This window comes from Mobula hypostoma, chromosome 3, assembly GCF_963921235.1.
Source record: "Mobula hypostoma chromosome 3, sMobHyp1.1, whole genome shotgun sequence".
Taxonomy (NCBI): domain Eukaryota; kingdom Metazoa; phylum Chordata; class Chondrichthyes; order Myliobatiformes; family Myliobatidae; genus Mobula; species Mobula hypostoma.
In genome coordinates, this window is record NC_086099.1 from 122,911,392 (window position 1) to 122,931,085 (window position 19,694).

The 19,694-nt window shown below is 44.6% G+C and overlaps 1 protein-coding gene across 1 annotated transcript in view; it reads left to right on the forward strand.

Moving 5' to 3' along the window:
• The window catches only part of LOC134344236 (cryptochrome-1-like), a 92,146-nt gene that overhangs the window by 11,808 nt on the left and 60,644 nt on the right, over positions 1 to 19,694 (forward strand). Inside the window, exon 2 of the mRNA XM_063043698.1 lies at positions 3,003 to 3,111. Coding sequence (XP_062899768.1) covers positions 3,003 to 3,111 — 109 coding nt within the window. The remainder of the gene's footprint in view (positions 1 to 3,002; positions 3,112 to 19,694) is intronic.

Below are 19,694 nucleotides of genomic sequence, written 5' to 3' on the forward strand. Positions count from 1 at the left end.
GAAAGTGGCCTGTTATGCTGGAGATCAGAGTTACTAGCAGCTGAAATTAGATATTAAAGTGCACGATTGGAAAATGTTTGTTACCTTTGTCGAATTGGACTATAAAATTGTAGTTTTAACTATAGTTTAATTTATGCTTGAACTTTTAGTACATTTAACTGTTCAGTTGGATTTTATTTTATGGTTGCAGTTGCCTTTGTATCTTTCTGGAAACTTCTAAGTTTCAGTGGTGGGTATTGCATTATTTGAATGTGGCTGTCTTATTGCAGTGCTAGCGCAGGAAAGCAAAATCCATCATCAAGGATCCCCACCACCCAGGACCTGCCTCTTCTTACTGCTGTCATCAGGGAGGAGGTACAGCAGCCTGAAGACACACACTCAACCTTTCAGAAACAGCTTCTTCCCCTTCGCCAACAGATTTCTGAACAGACAATGAACTACCTCAGTCTTGTGTTTTCTTTTTGCATTACTTTATTTATCTATCTTTATTTTTTGAGATATACTTATTGTAATTTATAGTTTTTGGCCAAGTACTGCTGTTGCAAAACAACAAATTTCATGACTTACCAGTGATATTAACCAGATTCTGAAGGATTTGGAAGTTCAACAGGATCTGCATCACAATGTAAATTAAAGTAGAAAAATTGTAAAGGGTTGAAGGAGAGGGGAAGAAGCTTGACGTGTCTTCATGAAAGCCATGTTTTCAGTCCCTTTTCCATGGCGAACCGCAGAGGGACTGTCCCACAGAAAACCGTGGATATGGCCCTGTCCAGCAGAGAGCACAGCGTTCAGCAAAGCAGCTTCCATCATCGAGGACCCCCACCGTTCACAACACGCTCTCTTCTCGCTGCTGCCATCAGGAAGAAGGTACAGGATCGACGAAACATCAGGATCCAACGCCTTCATAACTTTACTTTGCAGAAAGAAAGTTGGGAAGCTGGTGCATGCACAAGGTGATATTTTCTAGAAAAACATGTTCCTGGTACATTTGATTGTGTTGTTCAATAAAGGATGGCGAGGATGTGGAAATCTTAAAGCTTCCCTTTATGCACATATCCAATCCCTATCCCTCTACCTAATGTCATGCCTATCTTAAGATGGGTTAAGACAGCACAGTTTGATATACATTTAGTGGCCACTTTACTAGGTACATCTGCTTGTTGATGCAAATATCTAATCAGCCAATCACATGGCAGTAACTCAATGTATAAACGCATGCAGACATGGTCAAGAGGTTCAGCTGTTCAGAATGGGGAAGAAATGTGATCTAAATGACTTTGACCCGTGGAATGATTGCAGTGCCAGGACAGGTTGTTTGAGTATCTCAGAAACTGCTTATCTCCTGTGATTTTCACACACAGCAAACTCTAGGGTTTGCAGAGAATGGTGTGGAAAAACAAAAAAAAAATTCAGTAAGAGGCCATGCTGCAGGCAAACGTGCCTTGTTAATGAGAGAGGCCAGAGGAGGATAGCCAGACTGGTTCAAATAATTCAAGGGGAGGTTTGGTGTAGTGGTAATTAGTAATCCAGAGACCCAGTTATATGATGGGGACATGAGTTTGAATCCCACCATAGCAGGTGGTGAACTTCTATTCAATAAAAATATCTGATGATCTTGAAACCATGTCGATTGTCGTTAAAAACCCATCTGGTTCACTAACGTCTTTTAGGGGAAGAATCCTGCCGTCCTTGCTCCAGACCCACAGCAGTAGGTTGGGCAACAAGGAAAGAGCAATAAATAAAATGCTGGCGATGAATACAACAGTGGTGTGTGGAAGAGCATCAGTGACCACTTTATTATGCACAGGAGGCGCTGGGCACTGAGTGTAGTTAAGTTTGGTGTCATATGCACCTGTATGGTAAGTAATTTTAAAGAAAACCATTAAGGCAGCTGCATCCAGACAGGACAAAGTATGTCATACATAAATCATGTTACCCAGTGAAATTGGACTGCTCAGTCAAAATCTCAGTGCAGACACGCCATGGGTGGTGGCAGAGGCAGATACACATTAGGGGCATTTAAGAGACTCTTAGATATTCACCTGGATAATAGAAAACTGGAGGGTTTTGTGGGAGGGAAGTGTTCAATTGATCTTAGAGTAGATGAAAAGTCGGCACAGCATCGAGGGCCGAAGGGCCTGTGCAGTGCTGTACTGTTCTATGTTAAATGCGGTTAATTATGTTTCTGTATTTAGCCCTATTTTCTCTCCTTGCGTATCCCATCCTGAGATTTATTTTCTGCGGGCATTCGCAGTAAATACAAAGAAACACAGGATCATTGGTTGTTTGTCTGTGTGGTTTTTCCAACATGTAAAAAAAAAACAAGAAACTGTGCAATCACAAAAAAAAATAACAAATAAATGGGCAAAAGTATCAAGAACATGTTGTGAGCCCATAGGTTCAGGAATTAGTTTAGTGTTGTACAAGTGAAGTTATCCCCTCTGGTTCCAGAGCCTGATGGTTGAGGGGTGATAACTGTTCCTGATCCTGGTGGTGTGGGTCTTGGGGCTCCTGTACCTCCTTCCGGATGGGAGCAGTGGGAAGAGAGCATGTGCTGAATGGTGGGAGGTGGGGGTCATTGATGACGGATGCTGCTTTCCTGCGACAGTGCTCCTTGTAGATGTGCTCAATGGTGGGGAGGGCTGGGCCGTATCCATGACTGTTTCTAGGTTTTCTCCATTGGTGTTCCTGTACCAGGCCCTTGTGCAGCAGTCAGTATGTTCTTTACCACGCATCGATAGAAGTTTGTCAAAGCTGAGTCATTGAGGGAGAATTAGAAATATCTGGTTTTGAAGTCTCTAATATATTTGTATCTGTTGTAAGGGTCTGCATGCAGGTACTGGGACTCAGTGGTTTCCCTTCTATTTGCCTAAATGAATAGAGAATTGATTCTCCTGTATTCTATGTTGAATTCTTCCCTGGCTGGACCTGGTGCCCGGGTCACTCTTATCTTGCTTCTGTTTTAATATAAAAGAGATGATTTAGGAACTTTGTTTCACCAGATTCCTGCTGCAGTGTCTGGAAGATCTTGACGCCAGCCTTCGAGAGCTGAACTTGCGGCTGTACGTTATACGTGGGCAGCCGGCTGACGTATTCCCTCGGCTTTTCAAGGCAAGTTCTCTACATCTGAAGTTTACTCATAGTCATTCTTACCAGTTAGATAGATTTTAAATAAGCTCCGTATTTTACTAGTCCATAAGACAATAAGGCATAGAAGCAGAATTTGGCCATTCGGCCCATCGAGTCTGCTGCACCATTCCATCATGACTGTTTTTATGATCCCTCTCAACCCCATTCTCCTGCCTTCTCCCCGTAACCTTGACTGATCTAGAACCTGTCAGTCTCTGCTTTAAATATACTCGATGACGGCCTCCACAGCCGACTGTCACAATGAATCCACAGATTCCCTGACCTCTGCTGATAAACAAAAGTTGCAATAACCTCGTCTCGATAACCTCTTGGCAGTGTGGAGGATCAGAGTCAAGCCAAGTCACTTTTATTGTCATTTCAACCATAACTGCTGGTACAGTACACAGTAAAAACGAAACAATGATCCTCCAGGACCATGGTGCTACATAAAGACTATGTGAAACAACACAAAACTACACTAGACTATGTGAAACAACACAAAACTACACTAGACTTCAGGCCTACACGGGACTACATAAAGTGCACAAAACAGTAAACAAGACAATAAGCACAGTAAAAGACAATTACAATATAATAAATGATGTAAATGTAAACAACGTTTTAGCAGGAATTGAGAAAGAAATGAGTAAAAATTGAAGTGTGTGTGTGTGGTCGGTCTAATGGCTTGGTGGGGGAAAGGGATCTTGGGATCAGAGTCCATAGGACACTCAAAGCTGCTGTACAGGTTGACTCTGTGGTTAAGAAAGCATATGGTGCATTGGCCTTCATCAATCATGGGATTGAGTTTAAGAGCCGAGAGGTAATGTTACAGCTATATAGGACCCTGGTCAGGCCCCACTTGGAATACTGTGCTCAGTTCTGGTCACCTCACTACAGGAAGGATGTGGAAACCATAGAAAGGGTGCAGAGGAGATTTACAAGGATGTTGCCTGGATTGGGGAGCATGCCTTTTGAGAATAGGTTGAGTGAACTTGGCCTTTTCTCCTTGGAGCAATGGAGGATGAGAGGTGACCTGATAGAGGTGTATAAGATGATGAGAGGTACTGATCATGTGGATAGTCAGAAGCTTTTTCCCAGGGCTGGAATGGCTAGCATGAGAGGGCACAATTTTAAGATGCTTGAAAGTAGATACAGAGGAAATGTCAGGGGTATGTTTTTTATGCAGAGAGTGGTGAGTGCGTGGAATGGGCTGCTGGCGATGGTGGTGGAGGCGGATATGATAGTCTTTTAAGAGACTCCTGGATAGGTACATGGAGCTTAGAAAAATAGACCGCTATGGATAACCTTAGGTAATTTCTCAGGTAAGGACATGTTTGGTGCAGCGTTGTGGGCCAAAGGGCCTGTATTGTGCTGTAGGTTTTCTGTGTTTCTAAACCACAGGTGCTTCCGATTTGTTACAATTGGCCACTTCCAGTCTACGGTCATGTTGGGTGATCAGTATTCTCCAGCAGTTTGGTCACGTTGGGTGATCAGTATTCTCCAGCAGTTTGGTCACGTTGGGTGATCAGTATTCTCCAGTCTTTGGTCACGTTGGGTGATCAGTATTCTCCAGTCTTTGGTCACGTTGGGTGATCAGTATTCTCCAGCAGTTTGGTCACGTTGGGTAATCAGTATTCTCCAGCAGTTTGGTCACGTTGGGTGATCGGTATTCTCCAGTCTTTGGTCACGTTGGGTGATCAGTATTCTCCAGTCTTTGGTCATGTTGGGTGATCAGTATTCTCCAGCAGTTTGGTCACGTTGGGTGATCAGTATTCTCCAGCAGTTTGTCCTGACAGTGATTATGCTTGTCTGGCCGTTTGAACCTTCACAACACAAAAGGGCACGTCAGCTCTCTAAGTCTCAGTTCACCAGTCTTTCTCCAAATCCTTGGAACCTTTTTGTTCCTCAGTCTATTGTGCTGCCTTTATGAAATGACAATTGAATTTATTTTCAGGCAGTGGATTGTGTTGTGAGTACTGTGCTGGAAAAGATCTCTTTCTTTACCAATATGCCATGATTGTGTATGTTCTGTTCCTTCATCCTGTTGCCAAGGTGGGAGGGGAGAATCGTTCTCTTTATTCTAATTGTATACACACCTCACAATTCTCCTTTCAAGCTTCTCTAAAGAGAACAAAGAGTACAGCAGGTTAAGAGACAGGACTGTCAGGCTGGGTGGCAGCTTCTTCCCCCGGACTCCTTAACACTCTGCTGCCCCGCTCCTGTACACAGTCTGAATGCCCTGCCACCCCGCGTCCCCTTCCCACCTCCCAACTCGCAGACACACTCTCATCCTGCACTGCTCACTTTTCACATATTTGTATCACTGTTGCCAGTAAGGTAGTACTGTCTTACATAACCAAGCTCTTCACACCTTATGCCAACCTGTCACCCTTCAGGCCATGCCTCTCAGAGACTTGTGCTGATAGTATTCTGTGAGTGTACGTGCTGGATTGTAATTGTGTGCTGTGTGTGACCGTGTGTTTTACACCTTGTCCCCGGAGGAACAATGTTTCGTTTAGCTGTATTCGTGTGAATGGTTGAATGGCAATTAAACCTAAATTTGAAATGTCTGTCTACATAACCAAAGTCTCTCTTGTGCAAAGCCATTCTGCTAAGCTGTACGGGGGCTGGAGCTGAACCCGTGTTTAGATTAGACCTTATTTGTTTGGTCTTAGAAGGCATAATTTATTAAACCTGGGTTCTGTATCCCATACTTCAGAAACCTGTGCACATATTAAACCAGAATGCTCTCTGCCTGTAATAGTTATCAACTTTCTTCATCAAAATCTGCCTGGTTTTGATCTCCCTCCCTATGTTTACCTGCACTGCACTTTCTCTGTAACTGTTACATGGCAATCTGCATTGTTATAGTTTTATCTTGCTCTAACTTGCTCTTGGGTTTATTTTTGTCTGGGATGGGGGATTTAGGGTTTAATGTGTCTGATCTGTTTTGTTTGTTGTTTTTTTATGCGGGAGGAGGGACTTGGAGGTTGATGAACCTGTTCAGTTTTTGTTTTTTTATGGGGAGGTGGGATTTGGGGTTTGATGATCGAGCTGCCTTTCTTTTCTTGGTTTCATAGATACCTGGTGAATTGAATGATTTCAGAGTTCTGTACTTTGATCATTGATAAACCTTTAAAACTTAATGCAATGTGTAATGATCTGATCTGTATGAACAGTATGCAAGTCAAACTTTTCACTGTATCATGGTGCATGTTGCCAATCTAATAGTCTCTTATTTTCCGTTTATCAGTTTTCATCTTGACCATTACCTCAGCCATCATGACTTTACTAGGTCGTGGGCACTGGGTTTCCTCTGGGTGCTCTGGTTTCCTCCCACAGTCTGGTTCATGGCTTAATTGATCATTCTAAATGATCCTGTGATTAGACTAGCGTTATATTGGTGAGTTGCTGAGCAGTGTGGCTCAAAGGAGCAGAAGTGCCTGTTCTGTGGTGCATCTCTACATAAATAAATATCTTCTCTTGTACAGGCAGATGAAGAATACTTAAGACCTCTATTCATTGCTCTTTTCCTCTGTAAATGGGTATAATCCCCCCTTGTGCTATTCTTTTGTCCAGAGTTGTCTTGATTCCCTTTCTTGTTCATTGCCAATTCTCTTTGCTGTCTCTTGTTTCTCTCTTTACCTTTACTGACACATAGTAGTGTCAGTAACATTATACTGTTGTTACATTAGCGTGCTCCTCACACCTTATGCCAACCTGTCAATCTTCAGGCCATGCCTGTCAGGGACTTGGGCTGATACTATTCAGTGAGTGTATGTGCTGGGTTGTAACTACATGCGTGGTGTGTGATGTGTCTGTATTTGGCCTCATCGCTGTTTGGCAATGGTAAGGGTCCAGAGAAGGTTCACAAGAATTATCTTGGGGATGAAAGGGTTAACTTATGAGGAGCTCTGAGCCTGTACTCACTGGAGTTTGGAAGAATGAGGGTGGGATCTCACTGAAACCTATTGAATAGTCTAGAGAGAGTGGATGTGAAGAGGATGTTTCCTATAGTGGGGGAGTCTAGGACCAGAGGGGCACAGCCTCAGAACAGAGGGACGTCCATTTAGAATAGAGATGAGGAGGGATTTCTTTAGCCAGAGGGTGGTGAATCTGTGGAGATCATTGCCACAGACAGCTGTGGAGGCCAGGTCACTGAGTGTATTTAAAGCAGGTGTTGACAGGTTCTTGGTTAGTCAGGGTGTCCAATGTTGCAAGGAGAAGGCAGGAAAAAAAGGGGTTGAGGGGGATACTAAATCATCGATGATGGGTTGGCAGAGCAAACTCTGGCGATGCCTTATGGTCTTAATTTTTAAACTGACATCTGCTGTACATCCCAGTTTCCAAGCTTATAATGTACTCTCATCATCCATTCTTTGGGTTTTAAAAAAACTTGAATCTCTTTCATCATCTAGGGAATTTTAGTTTGTTTGTTCTGCTTGGCCTGGACCCAAACCATTTCCTCTCAAGGGTTGCTCATAGTCCAATCCATCTTGGCACTGAATAAACTATAGTTCTTCCAGCTGAGTATTTATACTCGAGATGGCTTTGTCCATAATCAGCCCAAGCCCAGTGATCAAGGATCACTCTTCCTTGCATGACCCTAGACCCAGGTTCAATTCCTGCCACTGTCAGTGAAGAGTTTGTCCATTCTCTCCGTGTCTGCATGGGTTCCTTTCAGATGCTCCGGTTTCCTCCAACATTCCAAAGACGTGCTGGTTAGTCGGTTAATTGGTCAGATGGTGAATTTAGGTGGTTCGCTGGGCCAGAAGGGCCTGCTACTGTGATGTATTTCTAAATCGTGGGACAAGCAGTTTCCCCACAAGGAGATAAGGGAATACCTGCTGATTTTTTAATGATTAAACTTGGAAATCAGAATGCTGGTGTACATGTCCCAGTTTTGGAAGTTATCGAAAAAGCCAAGGAAGGCTGCTTCTTTGATCTTAAACAAAAAAAAAATTGCTCACACTCATACCAGAGGAAGATGTACTGATTCTCTTGGTCAACTCGAAGCAGAAATGGTAAAGGAAGAACCTTCTGCTAATGCATGGTCAGTAAGGAGAGAGGTGAGAAGGCAAAGCCCCCAGTGAAGTTGTCCTCCTGAGAAAATGGTTGGAGCATTGTCTTTCCTAGACAAAATGCAGTTAGCCAGAGAGATGGCACAAGAACTCATGGTAACATCTGTCATCTAGACATGAGTTGAGGCCAGTTCAGGAGTTTGATGGTTCTGGGGTAATAACTGCTCCTGAATCTGGTGGAGTGAGTTCTGAGGCTCCTGCACCTTCTTCCTGATAGCAGCAGCAAGAAGAGAGCGTGGCCTAGGTGACGAGAGTCCTTAATGATGAATGCTATCTTTTTGAGATATCGCCTTTTGAAGATGTCCTCGATACTGGGGAGACTAGTGTCCATGATGGAGCTGGCTGAATTTACTAACCGATTTCTGTACAGCCTGTGGATAGAACATTAGAGCACAGTACAGGCCCTTCGGCCCATGATGTAATGTCAACCTTTTAACCTTCCGAGGTTAATCTAACCCCCCCCCCCAACCCACATGCTGTATGAATGGATGTTTGTGACACCATTTGGATGGATTTGTCTGTCCTGAGGCAGCAACAGCTTCTACCGTGTTGGAACTCTGCCCATTGGCTGCGATTCCAGCTTGTAGCCTGTTGGATGGTGAACATTTTTGGGAGCAGAACCGTGTCCAGGAGAGGCGAGAGTGGATATCAGACCACTCCACTGATGCTGAGGAGGTAGTAATGGGGAACCAGCAAATGGTGGAAAAACTGAATAAGTATTTTGCATCAGTTTTCACTGTGGAAGACACTAACAGTATGGTGGAAACTCCAGCTGTCAGGGGTCATGAAGTGTGTGAAGTTTCCATTCCTAGGGAGAAGGTTCTTGAGAAACTGAAAGGTCTGAAGGTAGATAAATCACCTGGACCAGACGGTGTACACCCTGGAGTTCTGAAAGAGGTGGCTGAAGAGATTGTAAATGCATTGGTAATGATCTTTCAAGAATCACTTGGAATGGTTCTTGAAGACTGGAAAATTGCAAATGTCACTCACTCTTCAAGAAGGGAGAGAGGCAGAAGAAAGGAAACTATAGGCAAGTTAGTCTGACCTCAGTGTTCAGAAGATGTTGGAGTTAATTGTTAAGGATGTAGTTTCGAGTTACTTGGAGGCACATGATAAAATAGGCCATAGTCAACATGGTCTCCTCAAGGGAAAATCATGCCTGATAAATCTGTTAGAAATATTTGAAGAAATAACAAGCAGGATAGACAAAGAAGAATCAGTTGATGTTGTGTACTTGGAGGCTGCTTAACAAGTTACGAGTCCATGGTATTACAGGAAAGTTTCCTGCATGGATAAAGCAGTGGCTGATTGGCAGGAAGCAATGAGTGGGAATAAAGGGAGCCTTTTCTGGTTGTCTGCTAGAGACTAGTGGTGGTCCACAGGGCTTTGGGTTGAAACCAATTCTTTTTACATTATATTGATTTGAATGATGGAATTGATGGCTTTTTGTAAAGTTTGCAGACAATTCAAAGATAGGTGGAGGGACAGATAGTTTTGAGGAAGTAGAGAGGCCACCAGAAGGATTGAGGCATATTAGGAGAATGGGCAAAGAAATGGCAGATGGAGTACAGTGTTGGGAAGTGTATGGTCATGCACCTTGGTAAAAGAAATGAAGGGGTTGACTATTTTCTAAATGGAGAGAAAGTGCAAAAATCTGAGGTGCAAAGGGACTTGGGAGTCTTTGTGCAGGATTCCCTGAAGGTTAATTCACAGGTTGAGTCTGTAGTGAGGAAGGTAAATGCGATATTAACATTCATTTCAAGAAAACTAGAATATAAATGCAACGATGTAATATTGAGACTTTATAAAGCACTGGTGAGGCCTCACTTGGAGTATTGTGAGGAGTTTAGGCCTCTTATCTTAGAAAAGATGTTCTGAAACAGAGCAAGGGTTGAAAGGAGGTTCACAAAAATGATTCCAGGATTGAATGGCTTATCATACGAAGAACATTTGGCTCTGGGCCTGTATTAACTGGAATTCAGAAGAATGAGGGATGACCTCATTGAAACCTATTGAATGGTGAAAGGCCTTGATAGAGTGGATGTGGAGAGGATGTTTCCTATGGTGGGAGAGTCTAAGACCAGAGGATACAGCGTCAGAATAGAGGGGTGTCCTTTTGGAATGGGGATGAGGAAGAATTTCTTTAACCAGAGAGTGGTGAATCTGTGGATTTTGTTGCCACAGATAGCTCTGAAGTCTGTATGTGTATTTAAGGAAGAGTTTGATAGATTCTTGATTGGTCAGGGCCTGAATGGATACAGGGAGAAGGCAGGAGATTGGGGCTGAGAAGAAAAATGGATCAAATGGCCTACATCTGCTCCTGTATCCTATAATCTTATAACCAGGAGTACAATTTCCTCACTGTTTGCTAAATAATCCTGCTCTCTAATTTCCCTGCAGACTTTTGCCATTAATGTCACCCCACAACACACCCAGAAGCTTTATAGAGTCACAGACTATGACAACACAGAAACAGACCCTTTGGTCCATCTGGTCCATGCTGAACTATTAACCTGCCTAGTCCCATCGACCTGTACCTGGACCATAGCCCTCTATACCCCTCCTATTCATGTACCTTTCCAAACTTCTCTTAGATGTTGAAATCAAACTCAAATCCATTACTTGTGCTGGCAGCTCATTCTACACTCACCACCCTCTGAGTGAAGAAGATCCCCTCATGTTCCCCTTAAACATTTCACCATTCACCCTTAACCCATGACCTGCTTCAATATACCTTGTCTATAGCCCTTGTATACCTCTATGAAATCTCCCCTCATTCTCTTGCACTCCAGGGACCCTACTAGGTATTATTGAATACCTACCGGTCGTGCAGTATTCCGTGTCAAATCTGCCATGCAGCACCATATTTCTTTTCCTTTCTGTTTTCCCTAAGCATCTTGTATCAAGAATATTTATAATATCCTGTCCTATGGTGAGCTAATTCCTTGTAATTGCCACAATATCATAATTCATGGCTCTCTTATACAGCAACTCAACCATTTAAGCACCAGCTCAGAACCTATTTATTTAACTAACATCTTTTTGTCTTTTATTTTCATGTTTGTATTTTATATTTGTAAGCACTTTAAACAATATCATCTGTATGCAAATTATTAAGATAATAACTTTAGTTATAGACTGAGTAAGTTTCGTGTCTTCATACACGTACATGATAAAGCTCTTATATCTTCATGTATTCTTGGTCTGATTCTATTTAATGCTGTGCTATTTGTTTCTTTGTCTTATTTAATCCTTTCAGCACCTTGTCGTCCTTGGCTAAGTCTCTGTCCTGATTTCCATCCTTGTGCAGATTAACTTCAAGTTTACTGTCATCTGACTGTACATGAATACAACCAAACAAAACAGTGTTCCTCCCAACCACAGTATACAAAATGTATATCACACACAGCACATAAAACAAAATATTACCATAAATAAGTTAATAAAGTATAATTCAAAATTCATTTCAAATCTGCAGTACAAATATACAGTAAACAGTTCACTGTCCCAGTGACGAGACCCTGGTGGAGGCAGGGTATTCATTAGTCTCACAGCCTGGGGAAGAAGCTGTTACCCAGTCTGGCTGTACCTCCTTCCTGATGGTGGTGGGTCAGAGGGGTGGTAGGGGCCTCAACAATGCTTTGGGCCCTTCGCCTGCAACGCTCCCGGTAAATGTCACAAATATGGAGGGGGTGGGGGAGAGACCCCAATAATCCTCTCGGCGGTTTTTACTGTGCTCTGTAGAGTCTTGCGGTCTGCTGCCTTGCAGCTTCCGTACCAGTCAGGCAGGACACTCTCGGTGCTCCTGTAGAGAGATGTTAGAAAGGGGGTGGGGAACGTAACCACAGCAGTTTTTGTAGCAAGCGTTGGTCCCAGAACCAGTTTCAATCCCCACAATCTGAAAGCCCTCCTACATGATCCCCTCAGCCGCACATCCCTGTGATCTACCTTTCTGTCATGTTAAGCTGGTTCCTTAAGGTGGTCATAGCCAGGCACAGGCATGGGGTCAAGGTGGGAGCGTTAGGGATAAGGTCCCACCACTTACTAAACGCTCCCAATGGCGTACATCTCAAATAGCTTCTGACAACCCAGCCCAGCTCCTGCCCTTCATGTGTGGCTTAGCGACTAAGCCCGACAGAACCATTTCTACTGACAGGAGAAGGGGCAAAGGCAGGCTACTGGCACCTTAAATCCAGTCGCTTTGGGTAGATGGTGCTCGTCAACTATGGTCGGCAGTTCATCTGGGAGAAGGAAAACTCTGATCTCAAACCTCCGCTGCCTTGCAGCTGTACCCATTCATGGGGAAGACTTTGGGAGTAAACCCGGGGGCTGGGAGGAAATCTGGAGCTGGAGTCCCTAAGGCAGTCCTACATTGAGTTCAACACTGACTGGCAACTCCTGCGATGTTGCTGGTGCCAAACCCTGTTGGTCTCTGCTGTTCCTTTGGATTCATCAGCTGCATGGAGAGGGGGAGCTTACTGTATGGGCAACAGCTTGCTCTCCATATCGTACGGCCCTGGCTTGTGTATCACATAGACAGCTAGGACGCAGCATCCATGTCAACCTCAACCAAAGGAGGACCTCATATGTTCATACTTTATAAGTGGCACTGGCTGTGGCAGAAATTTCTCCCTTTTGTCCTGATCTTTCAATCTTGTTGGCTCCAGAATTACTCCTGTGAGCCTCCAGCAAAGACACCCCTCCTTTCCTCAGCAACACAACAGCGGAAACTGTTAGCTGTTTCAAACTCCTGGGAGTTCACATCCCACATAACCTCTCATGGTCCCAGAACATATCCTACACAGTCAGGAAAGCTCACCAATGTGTCCACTTTGAGAATGCTGAAGACAGCTGGACTTTGCACATCCATGCTCACATCATTCTACAGCTGCACAGTAGAACGCGTCACTGCATGGTACAGAACCTGCACTGTGGTGGACAGGAAGGCTCTACGACGGGTGGTCACACCTGCCCAATGTATCAGCAGCGCCAGGCTACCCGCCATCAAGGACTTGTATACAGAAAGGTACCGGGAAAACGGCCAGTAACGTTGTGAAGGATCCCACCCACCCTGCTCAGGGACTGTTTGTCCCACTCCCATCAGGGAAGAGGCTGCGTAGCATCCATGCCAGAACCAACAGTCTCAAAAACAGCTACTTTCCCCGAGCAGCAAGGCTGATCAACACCTCCACCTATCAACCACCCCTCCAGACCCCTAACCACCACTACTTTATCATTTCCTGTCAGTCACTTATGTACAGACACTCCTGTGTCTAGAGTCACTTTATGAACATATAATTAATCTCTGTATATAAGCTGTCTTTTTGTGTTTTTTTTAAACCTTATTGTGTTCGTTATTGTACTTTTTCTGGGCTGTACCCAGAGTGACCATTATCTCATTCTCCTTTATATTTGTGTACTGGGTATGATACTAACCAATCTCGAATCTCGAACATATCCTTTGGACTTGCAGTTGTGGGTCACAAATGCTTTTACAACACTTGTCCCAACTCTTCCCATCCTTTTGATCACTATTATCAATATAACTATTGATCCCTCTGTTAAAAGTTTTCCAAAGCCACCAAGTCATGGATTAAAGATGGGGCCATTGGTATTTTAGCCAGTGTCTTAGTAAAACCTGAGGTATAAAGGGTCTTGAGTGTCCTTGTGCAGGATTTCCTGAAGTTTAATTTACCGGTTCAGTCAGGCAAATGCAATGTTGGCATTCATTTCGAGAGGACTAGAATACAAAAACAAGGATATGGTGCTGATGCTTTAAAAGGCATTAGTCAGATCACACTTGGACTATAGCGAATAGTTCTGGGCTCCTAATCTACGAAAAGATTTGCTGGCGTTGGAGAGGGTCCAGAAGAGGTTCAGGAGACCTATTGCAGGAATGAAATGGTTAATGTATGAGGAGGATTTGATGACTGTGGGCCTGTACTTGCTGGAGTATAGAAGAATAAGGGGCATCTCATTGAAACTTTGAAAGGTCTGGATCAGCGGTCCCCAACCACCGGGCCGCGGACTGGTACCGGGCCGCAAGGAAACAATATGATTTGGCGATATGAGTTAGTGGCACCTTTCCTCATCCCCTGTCACACCCACTGTTGAGCTTGAACGCACGCGAGGTCATTACGCATGTGAGGTCATTACCCGCGCGTCATCCATGTCAGCGCGGGAAGGAGATCAACTCCTTGAGCTTGCAAATGACAGCGGGCTGAAAAGTATGTTTGGCATAACATCTCTGCCGGCATTCCGGATCAAACTCAAGGCTAAATATCCTGAGATAGCCACGAAAGCACCGAAAACGTTGCTCCCATTTCCAACATTTTTCTGCAAAGCGGAGTTTTCTGCAATGAATGCAATGAAAACTAAATTGCGGAATAGACTGGACATAAGGAACCCCCTTCGAGTATCGCTGTCTCCCATCACCCCTCAATAGGACCATCTTGTTGTAGGGAAACAAGCCCAGGGCTCCCAGTGATTCAGCAATATTGGTGTGCTGCAATGATTTTATATGTTCATATGAGGAAAATATGTGCTGTGTTTAATATCCAAACATTACTTAAAATGTTATGATGCTATTGACTTATAAGTGACTTATATAACCATATAACAATTACAGCACGGAAAAAGGCCATCTCGGCCCTTGTAATCCGTGCCGAACGCTAGTCCCACCGACCTGCACTCAGTCCATAACCCTCCATTCCTTTCCTGTCCATATACCTATCCAATTTTTCTTTAAATGATAATATCGAACCTGCTTCTGCCACTTCTACAGGAAATTCGTTCAACACTTACTTCAAGCTCCCCTGATAATTGACTTATCACTATATTCATACGAGGAAAATATGCGCTGTGTTTAATATTAAATTCGTTAGATAAACCCTTTTAGAAATGAAATTGAGTGTATTAGCCATTTATCACCTATATTCTGTTTGTGATTAACACCCCTCCCGAACAGAATCGCCAAAAACGATTTGCAGAAAAAAAATTGGCACGTACACGCATGCGCACTGGTGCCCGTGCAAGGCTTCATGGTCATTGTAGTCTTCCTTGGGGTAAACACAACGTATTTGACTGCTACTCTTGTCCGTTGGTAACCCTACCTCCCCCACCCCCCCGGTCGGCCGGTCCGCAAGAATATTGTCAATATTAAACCGGTCCGCAGCGCAAGAAAGGTTGGGGACCCCTGGTCTAGATAGAGTGGATATCTCCTATAGTGGGCGAGTCTAGGACCAGAAAGCACAGTAGAGGGAAGTCTATTCAGGCACAAAAATGTGATTTTAAAGGGGTGATAAATCAGCCATGATGGAATGGCAGAATCGACTCTGTGGTCCAAGTGGACTCATTCTGCTCTTGTGCCTTTAAGGCTTACAGCCATAGGAGCAGTTGTCCAATCACTCGATTCGAGTATGATGCTCTCCTAAGGGGTTGTCTATTGGGTTTTAAGGTGGCTTTAGAGGCCGATCTGGGATCCACATACTGTGGTGCAATGTGGGCAATGGCTTAATGGAGAATGTCTGTACATGTCTTTGTTTAACGTTGGGAGGCTGATGCATGGGCAGCCACCACACGATCAGGGTCCAGTGGCGAGGAATGCAAGATGACTGGGGTCCCTTCACTGCTGCAGGCTTCATCTGCATTCACTGCAGTTGTGACATGTCTTCATCTTCCGCCAGCTCCACCATCGAGTCCCTGATTGGATCACTGTTTGTCTGGAACCTCCCTATTTACCTGGCCCTACCAGCAGCTAAACTCCAGACGGTATCGCCCTTGGTACCTCAGGAACTCACATGCCTTGTCATGGTGACAAGGTGCTGGTCCCTGGAGAAATCTCTTCGTAATTGGTGAAGCATTATCCCGTCATCGGCTCCTACCAGGAGTGAAGATACCTGCCTTACTGAGGTAGAACATAACACCTTTGATATTTGCTGGATCAAATCACTTTGCAGCCTCCTTTTTCCATGACTTGCAACAAAACTCTCTTCTGGATTCTGGTAACATTGCACATGTAGAGTGGCCTCTGCAGAGCCAACCAAAGCTGTTATTTTTTGTATTTTTAAATGTATTTTTATGATTGCAAGACCTTGCTGGACATTGAGAACTTAAAGTACTGCAAGTCAGTGAGTTGCTCGTTGGTAGAGAAACTGGAAGAGCTGGACTCAGTATGGGCCGTATTGCTGCCTGCTACAGAAAGGAGTCAGAGTTGGTGTGCAGTCTAACTGCGAGTGAATGTCTGAGACGTTTTCCTCGTGATCGCAAGACCCGGTTGGATATTGGTAATGTGGAATGCTGACTGGTCTATTGGAAGTTCACTGGTCTATTGGTGGGACCAATGGTGAGGGAGCTGCCTGGCCTCAGTTGTGTCAACTAGGCCTCATGCCGCGGTGTCGCCTGTTTGCAGCTGCCCAGGTGAGAAGCGTCGGAGTCGGTGTAGTGCGGCATCCATGCAAGCATTGGTGCTGCCCTCTGGTGTTCACTCTGTGCAAGGCAAGCTGGATTGTTTTGTCCCTGGCTTGCTCTTACCAACAGCATTCGTGGAGTTGGGGATTTGGGCTGTATATTGTTGTGTCACTGTGTTTTACCGCTATCTTATATGTGCTATATGAGGTTTCATTTGGCTATTCATATGGGTATTCGCGTATGGTTGAGTGATAATTAAACTTGAACTTGAATGTCCAAACTGACCACTGCAGCATCAGTTTGACATGGGGTACCCAGAAACATAATTCCTGTTGTGCTTTTCACCCTAGTTTGTTACCGATTGGAACAAAACTGGTGCACATTACTTACATAAATTGTTCCAATCTTTGGAAAGGTCCACTAAAATCCATCGGGCCAAAGCCAGGGACCCATTGGGGACATTCAAAAAAACTCCTAGAAAGGCACAAGGATGGTCAGAAAATGGAGGGTTGTGTGAGAGGAAAGGGTTAGATTGACCTCAGAGTAGGTTAAAAGGTCAGCACAGCATCTTGGGCCAAAGGGCTTGTACTGTGCTGGATGTATGTATTTTGTGGGTAGTACCTAACAATTGTAATTGATTTTTTTTAAAGCTTGGTTAAACCAACTATAGTGCTAGAAACATTCTTTTAAAAGTCAAAGAATTTTGAAAAGGTTTCTAATTCAAATTGGTTCCAGTTTTTACTTTTAATTCTTTTGCTGGTCACCAAGTCAGCAGTTGACTTACTTACTGACCATTACACTGGCATTCAGGGCAGCAATGAAGCTGGTGTTCAGGGATTCCTTCATCGTGTCAGTTGCTTTCTTTTGATTTTCTCTACCGTCATTCATGCAAGACGCGAGTGGAGACTCAGGAATACCTCAGATGGAGAAGGATTCTTCATTGCTGTTTCTGTAACAATTTTGTTTTGCCAGTCAGGGTTGTTAGCCCTGAGTTGACCCCCCGAACCTGGAGGTCCAGTGGAGCACTCTTAGTCAACCTGCACCCTTTGACCTGTTTGGCATGGTAGCATACAGCCCTGACTCCAACAGACGTAGCTCTCTGGGTCGCTGAGGCACGCAAGCCTCCAAGGCTGTGGTCCTCTTGGAGGAAGTCAACAGTTGAACCAGCACTCATACGTTGAAGCTCTCCGTTGAGCACGGATATTGCATCCAAGCTGTCTACGTGACATGTAGGCCGGTGTACAAGCCAGGGTGGTACAATATGGAGAGCAAGCTTTTGCCTATGCAGCAGGCTCTCCCTCCACACAACTGATTAATCCAAAGGAATGGCAGAGACTGTTACGGTTTGCCACAAGCAGCATCACAACTGTTGCCAGTCAGCATTGAACTCAACGTAGGACTGCCTTAGGGATTTCAGCTCCGGATTTTTCCTCAGGGTTTTCCCCCGAAGCCTTCCCCATGAGGTGGGTAGAGCCACAAGGCAGTGGAGGTTTGAGATCAGAGTTTCCTTCCAGATGAGCTGCCACCCACGGCTGATGAGCCCCATCTGCCCGAAGCGACTGGTTTTAAGATGCCAGTAACCTGCCTTTGCCCCTTCTCCTGTCAGTAGAAATGGTTCAGCCAGGAGCAGTAGCTAATCCACACGTGGTAAGAAATCAGCACTTATTAGGCAAGATTTTTAAAAATGCACATTTCAGGAATTAAATGGTTAAAGTCTTGAAAGTCAAGTTCAAGTTCTAGTTTATTGTCAGTCAACTGTGCACATGTACACCGCCAAACGAAGCCAAGTTCCTCAGGGCCATGGTGCACCGCCAAACGAAGCCAAGTTCCTCAGGACCATGGTGCACCGCCAAACGAAGCCAAGTTCCTCAGGACCATGTACACCGCCAAACGAAGCCAAGTTCCTCAGGACCATGGTGCACCGCCAAACGAAGCCAAGTTCCTCAGGACCATGGTGCACCGCCAAACGAAGCCAAGTTCCTCAGGACCATGGTGCACCGCCAAACGAAGCCAAGTTCCTCAGGACCATGGTGCACCGCCAAACGAAGCCAAGTTCCTCAGGACCATGGTGCACCGCCAAACGAAGCCAAGTTCCTCAGGACCATGTACACCGCCAAACGAAGCCAAGTTCCTCAGGACCATGGTGCACCGCCAAACGAAGCCAAGTTCCTCAGGACCATGGTGCACCGCCAAACGAAGCCAAGTTCCTCAGGACCATGTACACCGCCAAACGAAGCCAAGTTCCTCAGGACCATGGTGCACAACACAGTACATATAACTCACACAAAAAGTAATATTCCCACTAGTAAATTAGCAAATAATAAGGTACATATATGATACAAGTTTAAAAAGTAAACAGTATAACACTGCCGGTGTTTCATATGTGATGAGACCTGGGTGGTAGCAGGGAGTTCAGGAGTCTTGTGGCCTTGGTGAAATAGTAGTTTCACTTCAGCTCAAAAGTTGTTGGAATATACATGATCATGCACTTTGGTAGTAAAAATAAATGTGCAGAGTAAGGGAGAAAATCCAGGAGTCTGAGATGCAGAGGAATTTGGGAGTCCTTGTGCAGAACACAGGAAGGCAAATGCCATGTTAGCATTCATTTCAAGAGGTCTAGAATACAAGAGCAAGGATGTGATGCTGAGGCTTTATAAGGCACTGGTGAGACCTCAACATGAGTATTGTGAACAGTTTTGGGCCCCTCATCTTAGAAAAGATGTGCTGGCATTGGAGAGGGTCCAGAGGAGGTTTACAAGGCTAATTCTGGGAATGAAAGGGTTATCATGCAGGGAATGAAAGGGTTATCATGCAAGGAATGTTTAATGGCTCTGGGTCTGTGTTCACTGGAATTTAGATGGATAAAGGGGATCTCATTGAAACCTTTTGAATGTTGAAAGGCCTAGACAGAGTAGATGTGGAAAGGATGTTTCCCATGGTGGGAGAGTCTAGAACAAGAGGGCACAGCCTCAGGATAGAGGGGTGTCCATTCAAAACAGAGATCTTGAGGAATTTCTTTAGCCAGAGGGTGGTGAATTTGTGGAATTTGTTGCCACACGCAGCTGTGGAGGCCAG